This window comes from Microcaecilia unicolor, chromosome 1, assembly GCF_901765095.1.
Source record: "Microcaecilia unicolor chromosome 1, aMicUni1.1, whole genome shotgun sequence".
Taxonomy (NCBI): domain Eukaryota; kingdom Metazoa; phylum Chordata; class Amphibia; order Gymnophiona; family Siphonopidae; genus Microcaecilia; species Microcaecilia unicolor.
In genome coordinates, this window is record NC_044031.1 from 328,659,494 (window position 1) to 328,676,245 (window position 16,752).

At 41.9% G+C, this 16,752-nt stretch overlaps 1 protein-coding gene across 1 annotated transcript in view; it reads right to left on the reverse strand.

Annotated features, from left to right (window-relative positions):
- Window positions 1–16,752, reverse strand: part of LOC115478355 (cadherin-10-like) — a 392,306-nt gene that overhangs the window by 198,458 nt on the left and 177,096 nt on the right. Inside the window, 1 exon segment of the mRNA XM_030215685.1 lies at window positions 5,632–5,799. Within this exon segment, the coding sequence (XP_030071545.1) occupies window positions 5,632–5,799 (168 nt within the window).

Genomic DNA, 16,752 nt, shown 5'->3' on the forward strand with positions numbered 1-16,752 from the left:
ATCATCCTGTATCTACTGAATTTGCCTCTTGAAAAGACATTGCATATAATACAAAGCAGGATTAGACTGAATTGTTAGCTTAATTAAAGCATTTCAGATAGGCTGGTGCAATGACCTGGAACTCAAGTCTCTTGAAGCTGTGCAGGTCTAGAGGATATAGTTTGGGGCCAACTACCATGCAGCTTCCAGCCAAAGGTGGGGACCCACAAATGCGGAATGAGATGCCAGGCTGGACCACAGCTGTTGTGAAATGAAAAACTACAGGATATGGGCTTCTACTATAACAGAACGAGGAACTGTGTTAGGCCCAACATCTACTGAATGAGGAAATGATGAGTGAAGAACCATTGTCACCAAGAGAGGAACTTGTTCACTCAGTCAAACATTTCTAAGATTTTTCATAAAGTGGAGGAAGCTGCTGGAGGGAAGAATCAAGGTGTATAAAATTGAGCAAGGAGTAGGAAGGGAAATGAGAAAGAACTATAGAACAGGTGACTCTGAAAAGGACTAGGACGAAATATGATTGATAGGTCATGGTGTGTGTCTGTGTATAAGAGAGAGAGAGAGAGAGAGAGAGAGAGAGAGAGAGAGAGACAGTCCCTTGCTATGCTTGTGCATTATCTGAACAAGGCCAAAAGTAGGGTGTTGAGAGAATGCAATAATGAAAGAATAGGAATCAAGAAAGAGGATGAAGGAGGAAAGTGGGAGGAGGAGGAAGATGAAAGGATGCTTTCAGTTAAATATCTCTTAGGGAAAGCCTGATGAACTAGGTAATGATATAGCAATAATAATTAAGGCTGCACGTTAATCACAACACTGCAATTAATGTGATATTATTAATCGCGGTTAATAAATGAATTGGTCCGAGTTGCCTTACCTTCCACGCGGCCGCCATTTCCTTCTTCCCTTCCTCTGACATTTATGTCCTGTTCCTCTGATTGGCTAATTGCCTGAGGAACACCTCCAGGATGGCTCTTTGCCCAGGGAGCCAATAAGGAGCGCTGCTCCTTGCAACAAACCCCGCTCTGCTGCCATCTCTGCCTGCTACTGGTGCCTTGCTGCCACTGCTGCTGCCTGTCTGCCACTGGTGCCTGCCTGTGCCTGCCCGCACCTACCCACCGCTGGTAAGTACTGACCTGTGGGTCCAGCAATAGTTCATGCCCCCCCCCACCAAGTCCAGGATCTCCTCCGGTCTCCCTCTTCCCTAGAATGAGATCTGACAATATTGGCCCCTTCCTCCTCCACCCATGAGGTCTAGAAATTGCCCCCCCTCCGCCTCCCTCCATGAGTTACAGCAATCTCAGCCCACCTCCTCCTCCCCCCTCAATGAGGTCCAGCAATCTCGGCCCTCCTCTTCCCCCCCCCCCACGAGGTCCAGCAATCTTGGCCCTCTCCTCCTCCCCTCCCCAGACTGTGTACTTCCTGCCTGCATGCCTGACTCACATGCAGGCAGGCAGCACATTCTGGGGAGGGAGGACAGGAGGGAAGAGAGATGCAGTCTCTCTTCCCTCCTGTCCTCCCCCCTCCCCTTGAGTGCATCTCTCTCTTTCCTCCTGTCCTCCTCTCCCCCCCCCCCCAACACACACAGACCCTATGCTGCATCTCTCTCTTCTCTCTTCCCGCTCCCCACAGTAAGTACATAAGTATTGCCATACTGGGAAAGACCAAAGGTCCATCAAGCCCAGCATCCTGTTTCCAACAGTGGCCAATCCAGGTCACAAATACCTGGCAAGATCCCCAAAAAGTACAAAACATTCTATACTGCTTATCCCAGAAATAGTAGATTTTCACCATACTGGGTCAGAACAATGGTCCATCTATATCAGTATCCTGTTTCCAACAGTGGCAAATCCAGGTCACAGGTACCTGACAGAATTCCAAATAGTAGCAACGTTCCATGCTACCAGTCCCAGGGCAAGCATGGCTTTCCCATGTCTGTCTCAATAGCAGACTTATAGACTTTTCCTCTAGGAACTTGTCCAAAACTTTTTTTTAAACTCAGATACACTAACCACTGTTACCACACCCTCCCCCCTTCCAGTCCCACAATCCCTCCATAAAGAGGCAATATTCCCCCTTTCTACTATGGAAGTGCCACAAGACTGCTTCTATCAGCAGTAGGGTGGAATGGGGGATCTTGCCTCACCTGTCCATTGTGGGCTGGTATCTTCCCCTTTTTATGTACAATCTGGTCATTGCTAGACTAGCTATGAAATATTTAGGAATACCAGCTACAACTGTCCCTTGTGAGTGTTTTCCTATCAGGACACTTAGAGGGGCATTTTAGATATGACTTTTAAGTCTGACTTTAGATGGTTTGCCCTAGTGGTTAGGGTGGTGGACTTTGGTCCTGAGGAACTGAGTTCAATTCCCACTTCAGGCACAGGCAGGTCCTTGTAACTCTGGGCAAGTCACTTAACCCTCCATTGCCCCAGGTACAAATAAGTACCTGTATACAATATGTAAGCCGCATTTTGTCCATTTCTGAAAAAGCAAAACATCTTTTTTTTTTTTTTTTTGAAAATACCATATGTAATATGTTTTTATGCTCTGTGTTATTACCTTTTTGGTCATAGAGGCTGGTAACTAATATTTTTAATCACATTGTTTAGGGGTGGGAGGGGGTCAGTGATCACTGGAGCAGTGAGGGGGAGTCATCCCTAATTCAATTCAGTGGTAATTTAGGGCACCTTTTTGTGCCTTATTTGTTCTAAAAATAGGTCTAGACCAAAACATTAAAGTTTCATCCCTAGATGAAACTTTTCATTTTGTTTCATTATGGCTATAAAACATCCAAGTGTTAGGTATGCCCTAATCTTACCCTCATCCCACCTCCAAAATGCCCCCGACATGCCCCCTTGTGATTTGGATGCACTATAGATGAATTGCATACATAAACATCTGCAAAACAGGTTTTGAAAATACCGATTTATCCAAATGCTGCTTTATGACACTTTTCCAATGTTTTTCTCTTTCGAAAATGAGACCCAAACAGGCTTATTTTCAAAAGAGAAGGGCTCCCATCTTTCGACACAAATTGGGAGATGGGCATCCTTCTCCCAGGGTCGACCAAATCAGCATAATCGAAAGTCGATTTTGGGCGCCCTCAACTGCTTTCTGTCGCGGGAATGACCAAAGTTCCCGGGGGCGTGTCGGAAGCATAGCGAAGGTGGGACTGGGGTGTGCTTAACACATGGGCTTCCTCGACCGATAATGGAAAAAAGAAGGGTGTCCCTGACGAGCACTTGGCCGACTTTACTTGGTCCATTTTTTTCTTGTGACCAAGCCTCAAAAAAGTGCCCAAACTGACCAGATGACCACCAGAGGGAATCAGGGATGACCTCCCCTTACTCCCCCAGTGGTCACTAACCCCCTCCCACCCTAAAAAAAAACCTTCAAAATATTTTGTGCCAGCCTCTATGCCAGCCTCAAATGTCATACCCAGCTCCCTGACAGCAGTGTGCAGGTCCCTGGAGCAGTTTTAGTGGGTGCAGTGCATGAATATGTGAAATAAACAAACAAAAAAACAGAGAACCTGAGAAAAAAACCAAATATCTGAGGACAAACATAAAAATATTCCCCCACGTTCACTCCTGGTTTCCAATCTGTCACTGATTCAGAGATCTATACTTCAGATCATATGAACAAGACACCAAGCAAAAGTGGGTTCATACATGTGTGAGGCTAAAAATCTGAAAATCATAATACCAAGAAACAGATGGCAAAAACTACACAAATTGCCTTGATAAGCTCAACATGTCGAAAGCAATGCTGCTGACTGCTCTGCACGCTCACTGGGGTAAGCCACTTCACAGCTTTGCTTTTTATAACAGGCTGCCTTAACACATCTAATTCAGATATTTGCCTTAAGTACTGATATCCCAAATGGTTAAGCAATTAATTAACAGCTACAATATTTTTATAGTTTCTTAAGAAAAACAAAATGCTTAAGTGCATTTTTCTCAGTTAAAGCCAATGTTCATCTGCTCTTTGAAGAAAAGATATGTTCGTGTAACTAGACTAGCAAAGGAGCATGAGACTAAGGGGCCCTTCACTAATGTGCAGAAAAGCAAGCAAATTAATGCACATTGTGAGCACACAGCCACGGTAACAGCTACTGCACTGGCATTACAGTTACTGGCTTGGCCACTGTTGGAAACAGGATACTGGGCTAGATGGACCATTGGTCTGACCCAGTATGACTATTCTTATGTTCTTATGCACATTAGATCATGTGTTAAGGTGCAATTCTGTAAAGAATTGGCAAAAATGACAATACAGGCTAGAATTCTATTCATTTGTGCGTGTATATGTTCACATATGCACATAAATGAACAAGGGGTTCTCTCAGTATGCACAAAAATGTGATAGTTTATATCAAGGGTGCCAAATGTTGGTCCTCAAAGGCCACAATCCAGTCAGGTTTTCAGGATTTCTACAATGAATATGAATGAGATCTATACAATGGAGGCAGTGCATGCAGATAGATCTCAAACATATTCATTAGGGAAATCATGAAAACCTATGTAATTTGAGTGTCCCCTAGTCGTTGTACTTTTTGAAAGAGTGAACAATTGATTCACTTTTATCCATTCTACACCACTCAGGATTTTGTAGGCCTCAATAATATCCCCCCTCAGCCATCTCTTTTCCAAACTGAAGAGACCTAACCTCTTTACTCTTTCCTCATATGGGAGCAGTTTCATCCCCTTTAACATTTTGGTTGCTCTACTTTGAACCTCTTCTAATTCCATTATATCTTTATTGAAATATGGCGACCAGTATTGAATGCAGTACTCAAGGTAAGGTTGCACCACAGAGTAATACAGAGGTATTATAATATTCCATAAAGATGTGCATGTAAATCTTTTAGTGCGGTCATGGGAGAATCACTTGAGAGTCAGGGCATTCAATTAAGATTTGTGCACTATTATAGAATTTGGGAGATGTGCACCTAATTTACACATGAGGATTTACAGCGGGTTTCAGTTGGTGTTGGGCGTGCATCCTGGCGCTACACGCTATTCTATAAATGGTGTCCAAATCAGAATGCCATTTATAGAATATCACTCAGCACTCATTTTTGGGGGGACCCAAATTTGGGCTCCATTTACAGAATCTGGGCCTTACCGTGTAGATGGCAGTATTGTATAAATGTAAATGCACAAAAGGACTTGTAGAATGAGGGGTAACTGTATGGGGAAATGCAAGGCATGCCACCAATCGTTACTGTGCTTGCTTTGCACTTTACACATAGTAATTTGGGTACTTATCATGTGGTAAGTGTAACACTTTCTGCCATGGAGTGATATCCTAGGGTGATCTCTCTGTTCTGACTATAAAAGAAGAGGATTTTTCAAAAATCTCGTTGTGCATGCTGATTGTGTTCAATACATCCTATAGATTATTAGTAAGAGAACAACAAGCTCTTAAATGTAATCATCCTGGTTGACACCTGGATTGTACCATTATATTTTATGGCTTAATAAATGTGAATAAATCCATACATAGAGCCATTCTTTGTGCCTGATCTTAGAGCTTCAAAGTGCTTTAAATTAGACTAGATGATGATTATACTACTTTCATCCTGAAGTTTAACACAAGACTGAAAAACTATGAACTGTGGCTTACGCTGGGAGAATCGAGGAGGATTGTCGTTGACATCTGTCAAAGTGATGTTCACTGTGGTGGTGCCAGATAGTCCTCCCATCTGACCGCCCATGTCTTTGGCCTGGATAACAACTTGGTAGTGTTCCTTGTTTTCTCTGTTCATGTTTGGCAAAGCAGTCCTAATGATACCTTTAAAAATAAAATAAACACTTGTTATATGCCTCCGAAATCAAACAGTGCACACACAAACAATTAGGAAATAATTGTTAAAAGGGGTCAGGTACTTTAAGTGATACATTTTGTGCCCATTTGGTGGTATTTTATTCAATAACGCATGTTTAAATGATGGTGGGCATCCACATATATGGAGAGAGGTAGGACATGTGGGGTGCACAAATTTGCATGTGAAGGACAATTCTATAAGGTGTGCATAAATTTAGGTACCAATTATGCTCCCGTATGCATAGAATAATTACGCATGTGATTTGCACCAATAATTGTCAGTTATGCATGGAAGTAATGAATGCTATTCTATTAAATGTGTGCCTTAGTCTATTAGCAGGCAACTGCATGGGGTGTTAACATGGATGGAGCATTGACGTGTCATAGACGTTTCACTCAGTGACATGCACAAATTATAGAAACATTTAGGTTGTATGGCATGGCGCTTTTAGGTACATACACCTATGTCTGCCTTTGAGTTGACAAAAGTGTTTGCTCTTAAATGTTGGTACACCAATGCCGCCTTAAACACCTGGGACACCATTACAGAATTGGTGCAAAGCGCGTTTTTTTTTGAGGTACCTATTTTATGGTGCCAATTTACAGAATTGCCAGCATAGATTATAAAATAGTATAATTTACATGTGAATTTGCAACATATTAGCCAGGATATTTGTCAGCTCATGGAATGTAGATGTGTGTTAGGAAAATTAAGAGGGTTGGATTCAGTAAACGGCACTCAAAATTCTGCGCCAATTGTGGTATACTATAACAGGCATTCTGGGATCCTTGCCTTGCCCTTTGTAGAATAGTGCATAGTGCAGGAATCCACGCTCAACTTTGCATGCAAGGAATTACACCAACTGAAACCAGGTGTAATCCCAGTGTAATCCCAGTGTGCAAGTTGGATGTAGAATAGTACATAGTGCAGGAATCCACGCTCAACTTTGCACGCAAGGAATTACACCAACTGAAACCAGGTGTAATCCCGGTGTGATCCCAGTCTGCAAGTTGGATGTAGATCTGGGATTTATGGATGTTCTGGGATCTGCGCCCTTTGTAGATAGTGCATACCGCTGGAATCAACTTTGGTTTTGAGGATTTACACCAACTGAACCCAGGTGTAAATCCCAGTGCACAACAGGTCTACACTATTCTAGAACAGTGCGTGCATTTTAAGGAAATGCCCCTGATCCGCCCATGGCCACGACCTTTTTTTTTTGTTACATTTGTACCCCTGCGCTTTCCCACTCATGGCAGGCTCAATGCAGCTTACATGGGGCAATGGAGGGTTAAGTGACTTGCCCAGAGTCACAAGGAGCTGCCTGTGCCTGAATTGGGAATTGAACACAGTTCCTCAGGACCAAAGTCAGTTACATTTGTTACATTTGTACCCCGCGCTTTCCCACTCAAGGCAGGCTCAATGCGGCTTATATATTGTATACAGGTACTTATTTGTACCTGGGGCAATGGAGGATTAAGTGACTTGCCCAGAGTCACAAGGAGCTGCCTGTGCCTGAAGTGGGAATCAAACTCAGTTTCTCAGGACCAAAGTCCACCACCCTAACCACTAGGCCACTCTCCCCACTAGACAACCAGGGATAGAGCAGATGGGCCTAAAGTGATCCTGGGGATGGGCTTATGGATATATGGAGGAGGCAGTTTCCAGAGGGGCTTGTGAGATCTTCTGGGGGAAGAGGGAAGGCAGATCAGAAGGGGCTTTATAGATGTTTGTGAGAGTTGGAAGGAAGAAGGGGGATTGGAAAGGCTTGCGAGATGTTCAGGAGATTGAAAAGAAGGGAGGGGTTTGGGATCTGACTGGATACCCTTATGAGGGTCCTAGATAATATACAGCCAGGAATCGCATAAGACCTGGTGGCTAGCATAGACCAAATTAGTCATGGATATTCAATGCCAGGGCCTGGTCATGGCCCTGCATTTAATATCCATGGTTAATTCTGCCTGTGGCAGTCGCATTTGAAAAGCACTGACCACTGTATGATGCATATTGACAGGAGTATATTCAGGAAAGTATTCCTTATGTTTTTTCAGAAATATGCAATTAGAATATATCTAGGTCAATATTTAACCACTGCAGTCTTTTTTTTTTTTTAATACTGGTTGCAGAAATGAAAAAAATGTGTATATTCAGCATCGCTATCCAGGTAGAGGCTGGTGCTAAATATCCAGATAATATGGGCAGCAGCAACATTTATCCAAACAGCAGAAAGTTTTAATCCACTATCAAGATACATTATTCAGCTATCCTAGGGCAGCCTTTTTGCTGTCCTAAGTTAATGGGAAAATGTATCCTGATAGTGGACTGAATGTTGCCGCTATCCAGATATATTCTGGTATCACCCTGGCTCTGACCATAATCTGGCCCGGCACTATTCATGTATTAATTCTATAAATGGGTGTTAACTTTTAGTCACCCTGAATACACTTGGAGCCTAAGCTATAAAGAAAAGTAGATGCCTACATCAATATATGCCTATATTTTAGATTCAAACACTTACACCAACCACAGAGCTACTGTAAATGCTAGCATCTGGACTGTGAGGTACTGTCCCCTGGATTTTATATAGTGAGTCTAGAGATCTGCACTGAAATCCAAGCGTATTCTATAACAATGCGCATAACTTAATTTGCTTAACAAGCTAATCAGAGTTGATAACAGGTCTTAACAAGCAATAATGAACACTAATTGGTACTAATTAGAATTTATGCGCACAACTTGCTAAGTGCATACTGTAATACAGTGCACCTAACTTCTAATGTGTGCAATCAAGAAAGGTTGTGGTTATAGGCGGGGAAATGGGCATTTTATGGGCATTCTGAAACGTACACACATAGTTATAGAATATGGCCCAGTGTGCCTAAATCTACATGCTGGGATTTACGCCACATTTTTGTTGGTGTAAATTGATACGTGCATTTTTAGGTGCTGCTTATAAAATACACTTAGTTGGCACTGATTTCTGTGCCAATTTTATAGCCACCATATATAGAATCGCCCCTATGTGCATAGATTATAGTATTTGATAATCTATCTGCATAAACATGTGCCCCATTCATGCTCCGACCAAACTCCGCCCATGGGTCTGCCCACCTGCAAAGTACATACCATCAAATATCTGTGAATACTTACAGAACAGTACAGAGCTGGACTCTGCTCAATTACACTAATACATGTCCACATGCTGTGTAAATGAGTAGAATACCAACATTTACCCATCTACTTTCTATTTTAATCTAGGCAGCTCCTTATAGGATTACCCCATGGAGGAAAATTCTATAACACTGTGCCTATATTTTGGTGCCTAGAGGTCACAAGTGGCAGCTGTTCTATTAAGAAAAGTAGGTGCCTACTTTACTTTATAAAACACTAGAGTAACAGGTTAGATACATGGTTATAATTAGATATGAGCGCTTCCACTAGAGCTGGTGTAAGTATTCATACTGAAACTGATGAAATACGTATGTAAAGCAAAGTTTTGTACCTGTAGTAGGTGTTCTCTGAGGACAGCAGGACAAATATCTTTACATCTGGGTGATGTCATCCTGACGGAGCCCGGTGTGGATGCTGCCTAGCACTTTATTACTTTAAGAGGCTTTTGGCAGCGGCTCCACCACATGTGTGAGTACCTTCTGCCTGACGCGTGAGCACAGCACCCTCAGTATCATAAAATAGCTTAAAAAGAATTCAGCTCCAAAGGGTGGTGAGAGGGTTGTAAAGATATTCACCCTGCTGTAGTCAGAGAACACTTGCTACAAACAGGGCTTTTTTTTGGAGTGGAGGAGTGGCCTAGTGGCCTAGTGGTTAGGGTGGTGGACTGTGGTCCTGGGGAACTGAGGAATTGAGTTCAATTCCCACTTCAGGCACAGGCAGCTCCTTATGACTCTGGGCAAGTCACTTAACCCTTCATTGCCCCATGTAAGCCGCATTGAGCCTGCCATAAGTGGGGAAAGCATGAGGTACAAATGTAAGAAAAAATACTTGGGGTACTGAGTACAGGCACCTTTTCCATTATCTGCTAAAATTGACCCATGAACCTCAAGTTTTAATGAAAGAGCTCAGGCTCTACATACCAATTCTGCCTTGTCATAGGTTCTGTGACTGGTTGCAGGGGGGCCTGGCTATTGTGGAGTAGCCTAGCATTTGAGTACCGGCCCCTTTTTTGCTGGAAAAAACGCACTGGCTACAAATAAGTAACTTTGTTTTCTCTGAGGACAAGCAGAACAATTGTATCCTTACATCTGGGAATCTCTAGCTACCAGGCTCACCAAAAACAACAAAACTAAAATGTGTGTGTAGGAGGGAGGGGGGTGAGAGACCTCTTCTGAAGAATTCAACATTAGATCCTAATATAGCAGAAAATTATAGATCAACCTCAACTTTGCCTTATCTAGCTAAAGTTATTGAAAGATTAGCATATGGAGGAGCATAATTGAACAGGGCCGCCCATCTATAAGGGCAGCCATCTCTGAGGACGGCGCCGCAAAGGGGCAGGGTAACCCGTATTATCAAAAAAGATGGGTGTCCATCTTTCGTTTTGATAATACGGTCGGCGCCGTCCAAATCTCAACATTTAGATCGCCGACATTAGACATGGCCGGCCTCGGTTTTTGCCTATAATGAAAACTGAGGACGGCCATCTCAAAAACAGCCAAATCCAAGGCACTTGGTCATGGGAGGAGCCAGCATTCGTAGTGCACTGGTCCCCCTCACATGCCAGGACACCAACCGGGCACCCTAGGGGGCACTGCAGTGGACATCACAAATTGATCTCAGGTGCATAGCTCCCTTACCTTCGGTGCTGAGCCCCCCAAAACTCACTACCCACAACTCTACACCACTACCATAGCCCTTAAGGATGAAGGGGGGCACCTACATGTGGGTACACTGGATTTGTGGTGTGTTTTGGAGGGCTCACATTCACCACCACAAGTGTAACAGGTAGGGGGTGGGTGGGCCTGGGTCCGCCTGCCTGAAGTGCACTGCACCCACTAAAAACTGCTCCAGGGACCTGCATATTGCTGGCATAGAGGCTGGCAAAAAATGTTATTTAAAATTTTTTTTGGGTGAGAGGGGGTTGGTGACCACTGGGGGAGTAAGGGGAGGTCGTTCCCGATTCCCTCCGGTGGTCATCTGGTCACTTTGGGCACCTTTTCGAGGCTTGGTCATGAAACAAAAGGGACCAAGTAAAGTCAGCCAAACGCTCGTCAGGGCCGGCCTTTTTTCCATTATCGGCCGAGGGCGGCCATCTCTTAACCACACCCCCGTCCCGCCTTCGGTACACTGCTGACATGCCCCCTTGAACGTTGGCCGTCCCCACAACGGAAAGCAGTTGAGGACGCCCAAAATCGGCTTTCCATTATGCCGATTTGGCCGGCCCTGAGAGAAGGCTGCCCCTCTCCCGATTTGTATCGGAAGATGGGCACCCTTCTCTTTCGAAAATAAGCAGGATGGTCAACTGTTGGAAATTGTCCACATAAGTTTTGTTTTAGAAAAAAATCACGAAACTGAGTCTCTTCTAATTACAATGTTAGATTCAGTGAGGACCGAATTTGTTAAAAGTGATCATTTAAGTGATCATTTTTTGTTAATTACTTTAGATGTGTCTGCTGCGTTTGATACAGTTAATCAGATTTTGCTTAAACAATTGAGATCTATTGAATTGAGTGGTCAGGTTTTAAGCTGGTTTCAGTCTTTTATGGAAAATAGAAAATAGTTATAGTTTATCGGGATTTACTATACCACCATTAGCTGACTAACAGATCACAGCAGTTCACAATCTAAAAACAAGAAAAAAAATGGAAAGGAGCTACAAATGAAAATAGGGAAGCATTAAGACAACACATCCAAAGGTCCAACATTCACACAAGGAAGGGTGGGGAAGGGAAACGGGAGGGGGAGAGAGAAAAGGTTGTTGATATCAAGGGTAATTTGTAGAAACAGTGGTGGAAGAATAGAAAAAAAGTCATAAGTGGTGTTGAAAGCTGTTAAAGTGGAGTTAAATTTCATGAAAGAGAGTTCGGCACAGATGAGAAGCAGCATAGAGTTCCAAAGGATAGGAGCTGCAAAGAAAAAAGCTAAATGTCTGGTAGATTCAAGTTATGTGCTGAAAGCTGACTTTAAGTCTACTGTAAAATACTGTACAGCTGGAGTTCCCCAGGGAAGTGCTCAATCTGCTGTTCTATTTTTAATGTTTTTCTGCTGCCTCTTTGTCGATTGCTGCTTAGATTTACAATTTAAAGTATATGCTGATGATATTCAGTTTCTTATCCAGATTGATCAAGGAGTAGATTTTGCTTTTCACAAACTGTCATTGAGTTTGCGTGTTATTCAGCAGTAGATGAAAGGCAACCGATTGAAGGTTAAATGTGAATAAAATACAACTTTTTTTTAATTGTCAAGTCATCTTTTGGATGATATTCCTGGCTCTATCAAAATAGATGATGTCTCAATTCCTATTTTGCATCAAATCCAGAATCTTGGAGTTAGCTTAGATTCCTCTCTGAGCATGAAATATCAGGGTTTGAAAATTATTCAGTATTTTGTAAGTTGAGACGACATCATAGACTGAAGGAGTTGTTAACCATCTCTAATTTTCAAAAAATAATTCAGAGTTTGATTATTCCTCATTTTGATTACTGTAATGGATTATTTGTAGGTTTATAAAGCATACTTTGAAGGCTTTACAAGTTTTGCAAAATGCAGAAACTATAGTATGTTCGGATTGCTTGCGCTTCACCCATATTTTATGAATTTTGCAGCAACTTCATTGGTTACCCATTGAACAAAGGGTTATGTTTAAGGTATTATTATTGGTGTTTAAGGCAAAAACTAACTACCTGTTCCTCTGATCCTATTCCCACCTATCTACTTAACGCTATCTGTCATCCCTTTTATCTGTCATATCCTCAATCTTTCACTGTCCACTGCGACTGTTCCTGATGCCTTCAAACATGCCTTAGTCACACCACTCCTTAAAAACCTTCATTGGACCCTACCTGTCCTTCCAACTATTGCCATCTCCCTCCTCCTTTTCCTATCCAAGATACTTGAATGTGCTATTCACTGCCATTGCCTTGACTTTTTTTCATCTCAAGCTATTCTTGATCCACTTCAATCTGGCTTTCGCCCCCTTCATTCAACTGAAACAGCGCTTACTAAAGTCTCCAATGATCTGTTCCTGGCCAGATCCAAAGGTCTCTATTCTATCCTCATCCTTCTCGATCTATCTGCTGCTTTTGACACTGTTGATCACTGTTCTCACTTGGATTTCAGGGCTCTGTTCTTTCCTGGTTTACTTCTTATCTCTCCCAGCGTACCTTTATTGTATACTCTAGTGGATCCTCCTCTACTTCTATCCCACTGTCAGTTGGTGTACCTCAGGGATCTGTCTTCTTTTCTCCATCTATACTTCTTCCTTTGGTACTCTGATCTCATCCCATGGTTTTCAGTATCATCTTTACGCTGATGACTCCCAGATCTACCTCTCCACACCAGAAATCTCAGCCGAAATCCAGGCCAAAGTATCAGCCTGCCTGTCTGACATTACTGCCTGGATGTCTCAGTGCCATCTGAAACTAAACATGACCAAGACTGAGCTTCTTATCTTTCCCCCTAAACCATCTCTCCTCCTCCCCCATTCCCTATTTCTGTGGATAACACTCTCATTCTTCCTGTCTCATTAGCTTGTAACCTTGGGGTCATCTTCAACTCCTCCCTCTCCTTCTCTGCACATATTCAGCAGACTGCTAAAACCTGTCATTTCTTTCTCTATAACATCAGCAAAATTCACCCTTTCTTTCTGAGCTCACTACCAGACCCTCATCCACACTCTTATCACCTCTCGCTTAGACTATTGCAACTTACTTCTCACAGGTCTCCCACTTAGCCATCTCTCTCCTGTTCAATCTGTTCAAAATTCTGCTGCACGACTAATATTCCGCCAGTGTTGTTATGCTCATATTAGCCCTCTCCTCAAGTCACTTCACTGGCTTCCTATCTGTTTCCGCATACAGTTCAAACTCCTCTTATTGACTTATAAGAGCATTCACTCTGCAGCTCCTCAGTACCTCTCCACTCTCATCTCTCCCTACATTCCTCCCCGGGAACTCCATTCACTGGGTAAATCTCTCTTATCTGCACCCTTCTCCTCCACTGCTAACTCCAGACTCCGTTCCTTTTATCTTGCTGCACCATATGCCTGGAATAGACTTCCTGAGCCGGTATGTCAAGCTCCATCTCTGGCCGTCTTCAAATCTAAGCTAAAAGCCCACCTTTTTATGCTGCTTTTAACTCCTAACCCTTATTCACTTGTTCAGAACCCTTATTTTATCATTCTCACTTTAATATTCCCTTATCTCCTGTTTGTCCTGTTTGTCTGTCCTAATTAGATTGTAAGCTCTGTGGAGCAGGGCCTGTCTCTTCATGTTCAAGTGTACGTCTAGTAGCGCTATAGAAATGATAAGTAATAGTAGTAATTATTTGCCACACTTATCCACTTTGTTGAGAATTTATATACCATCAAGGAATTTGAGATCTTCTTCTTAATTTTTATTGGAAATTCCTTCTGTATGAGATATAAGACTAGAGGAATGTCGTAGAAAGATTTTTAGGGTTGTGGGCCAAATTGATGGAGTTGCTTACCAGTGTTTTTAAGAAAAGCACAGAGTATGGCTTTTTTTTAAAGAAAGAACTTACCCCCAAATTCTATAAATGGTACCTTAAGTCGTGCGTGATAATTTGGCTTCATGGCCAAATTACGAGCACAACTTAATTGATTAACATGCCAATCAGCACTGATAATAGGTTTTAATTAGAATTTACATGCATAATGTTCTAGGCATATTCTATAAGATGGTGCACATAAATTCTAATGAACACAGCTGAGAAGGGGGCATGGCCATGGGTGTGGAGTAGGTGGATTGTGGGCATTTAAAAAAACTGTGTGCATTATTATAGAATACACCTGATCTGTGTCTATGTTAGGCACAGGTATTTAGGCCTGGTTCTAGGAGGCCTAAATGGGTGCGCCTAAATTTTAGTCACAAGAACGGCACATGCACATATTCTATAAAGTATGCCTAAATTTAGGAATAGTTTATAGAATCACGTTATGTGCATGATTTTTCGGTGCCAATTTTTCAGGCGCCATTTATAGAATTTGGCCCTTCAGATTTTTTTTATTTCAGCAACCAACCATATGGTGTAAAATCAAAGTTCTTGATGTTTTAAACTGTATTGCAAAGTAGAGCTCTGTATATGCTTATGTTTAAGTACAGATTTAAAATGTTTTAACCTATATATTTATTATAGAATGGAGCAAGGTTAGTGAAGCATGGGTATTATTTTTAAGATATTTGTATTTTTAATGTTTGTTGTGTGATTTAGCTATATATTTTATTATTGTAAGCTTCCAAGAACATTTTGGATTGTGCAGGTTAGCAAGTGATGTAAATAAATTAATAAGTTAATTAATTAATTAATTAACAAATGGTTCGGTATGGAGTATCCTTGAAGGATACTATCAAAACAGGACATTTAGGAAATCCCAATACAGGGGTTTCAACAATTGTGAAAGAAAACCAGGAGTGTTTATGGGGGAGCACAGTAAAGGATGCAAATTATCCTCATCAGATTCTAAGCAGCTTGTAGATACAATGAAAAACACAATTTGACGTGTCTATACACATATGCTAGAAGCCTAAAAAATAAGATTGGAGAGCTAGAGTATATAGCACTAAATGAAGAGGTAGTTATAATACGTATTTCAGAGACCTGGTAGAAGGAATATAATCACTGGGAGACAGTAATAACAAGGTAAAAATTATGAGGGTTGTTTACTAAAACTTAGTTTGAGTTTTATACAGCAGGGCCCATGGGGATAAAATAGGCCCTGCTGTAGATAACTCAAGTTAAGGTTTAGTAAACAGGAGGGTATGTCATAATGATAGAGAATATCAAATTGGAGGAAAGGGTGGCACTATATGTGAAAGAGGGAATTGAGTCAAACAAAATAAACATTTTATATGTAACAGACAGCAGTTTGTACTCCTTATGGATAGAAATTCCATATACGAAAGGAAGGAGCATACTGGTAGGGCTGTCACAAAACAGGAGAGAACAAATTTACATGCACAACTTGCTAAGCATGTTCTGTAATGCATGGCGCCTAAATTCTAATGCATGGAGCCAAAAAGTGGTATGGTTATGGGTGAGGAAATGGACATTTTGTGGGCATCCCATAATTTACATGCATTGTTATAGAATATGCCCCTCTGTGCCTAAATCTACTAGCCAGTATTTACACTACATTTCCCTTGGTGTAAATGGATGCGCGTAGTTTTAAGCACTGTGATCTCAACTAGGCATATTCTATGTACCACTTACGAGAATATGCTTAGGTGGAAATTTATTCTGTGCCAATCTTTAAGGCACTATATATATATAATCTAGCCCATGATGCTAGTCTGCCATATGATCTGAGTCTGGAACAGAGCTACATAAGTACATAAGTATTGCCATACTGGGACAGACCAAAGGTCCATCAAGCCCAGCATCCTGTTTCCAACAGTGGACAATCCAGGTCACAAATGCCTGGCAAGATCCCCAAAAGTGCAAAACATTTTATGCTGCTTATCCCAGAAATAAGCAGTGGAGTTTCCCCAATTCCATTTTAATAATAGTCTATGGACATTTCCTTTAGGAAGCTGTCCAAACCTTTTTGAAACCCCGCTAAGCTAACTGCCTTTACCACATTCTCTGGCAATGAATTCCAGAGTTTAATTACATATTGAGTGACGAAACATTTTCTCCGATTCGTATTAAATTTACTACTTTGTAGCTTCATCGAATGCCCCCTAGTCCTATTATTTTTGAAAAGGGTAAACAGACACTGCACGTCT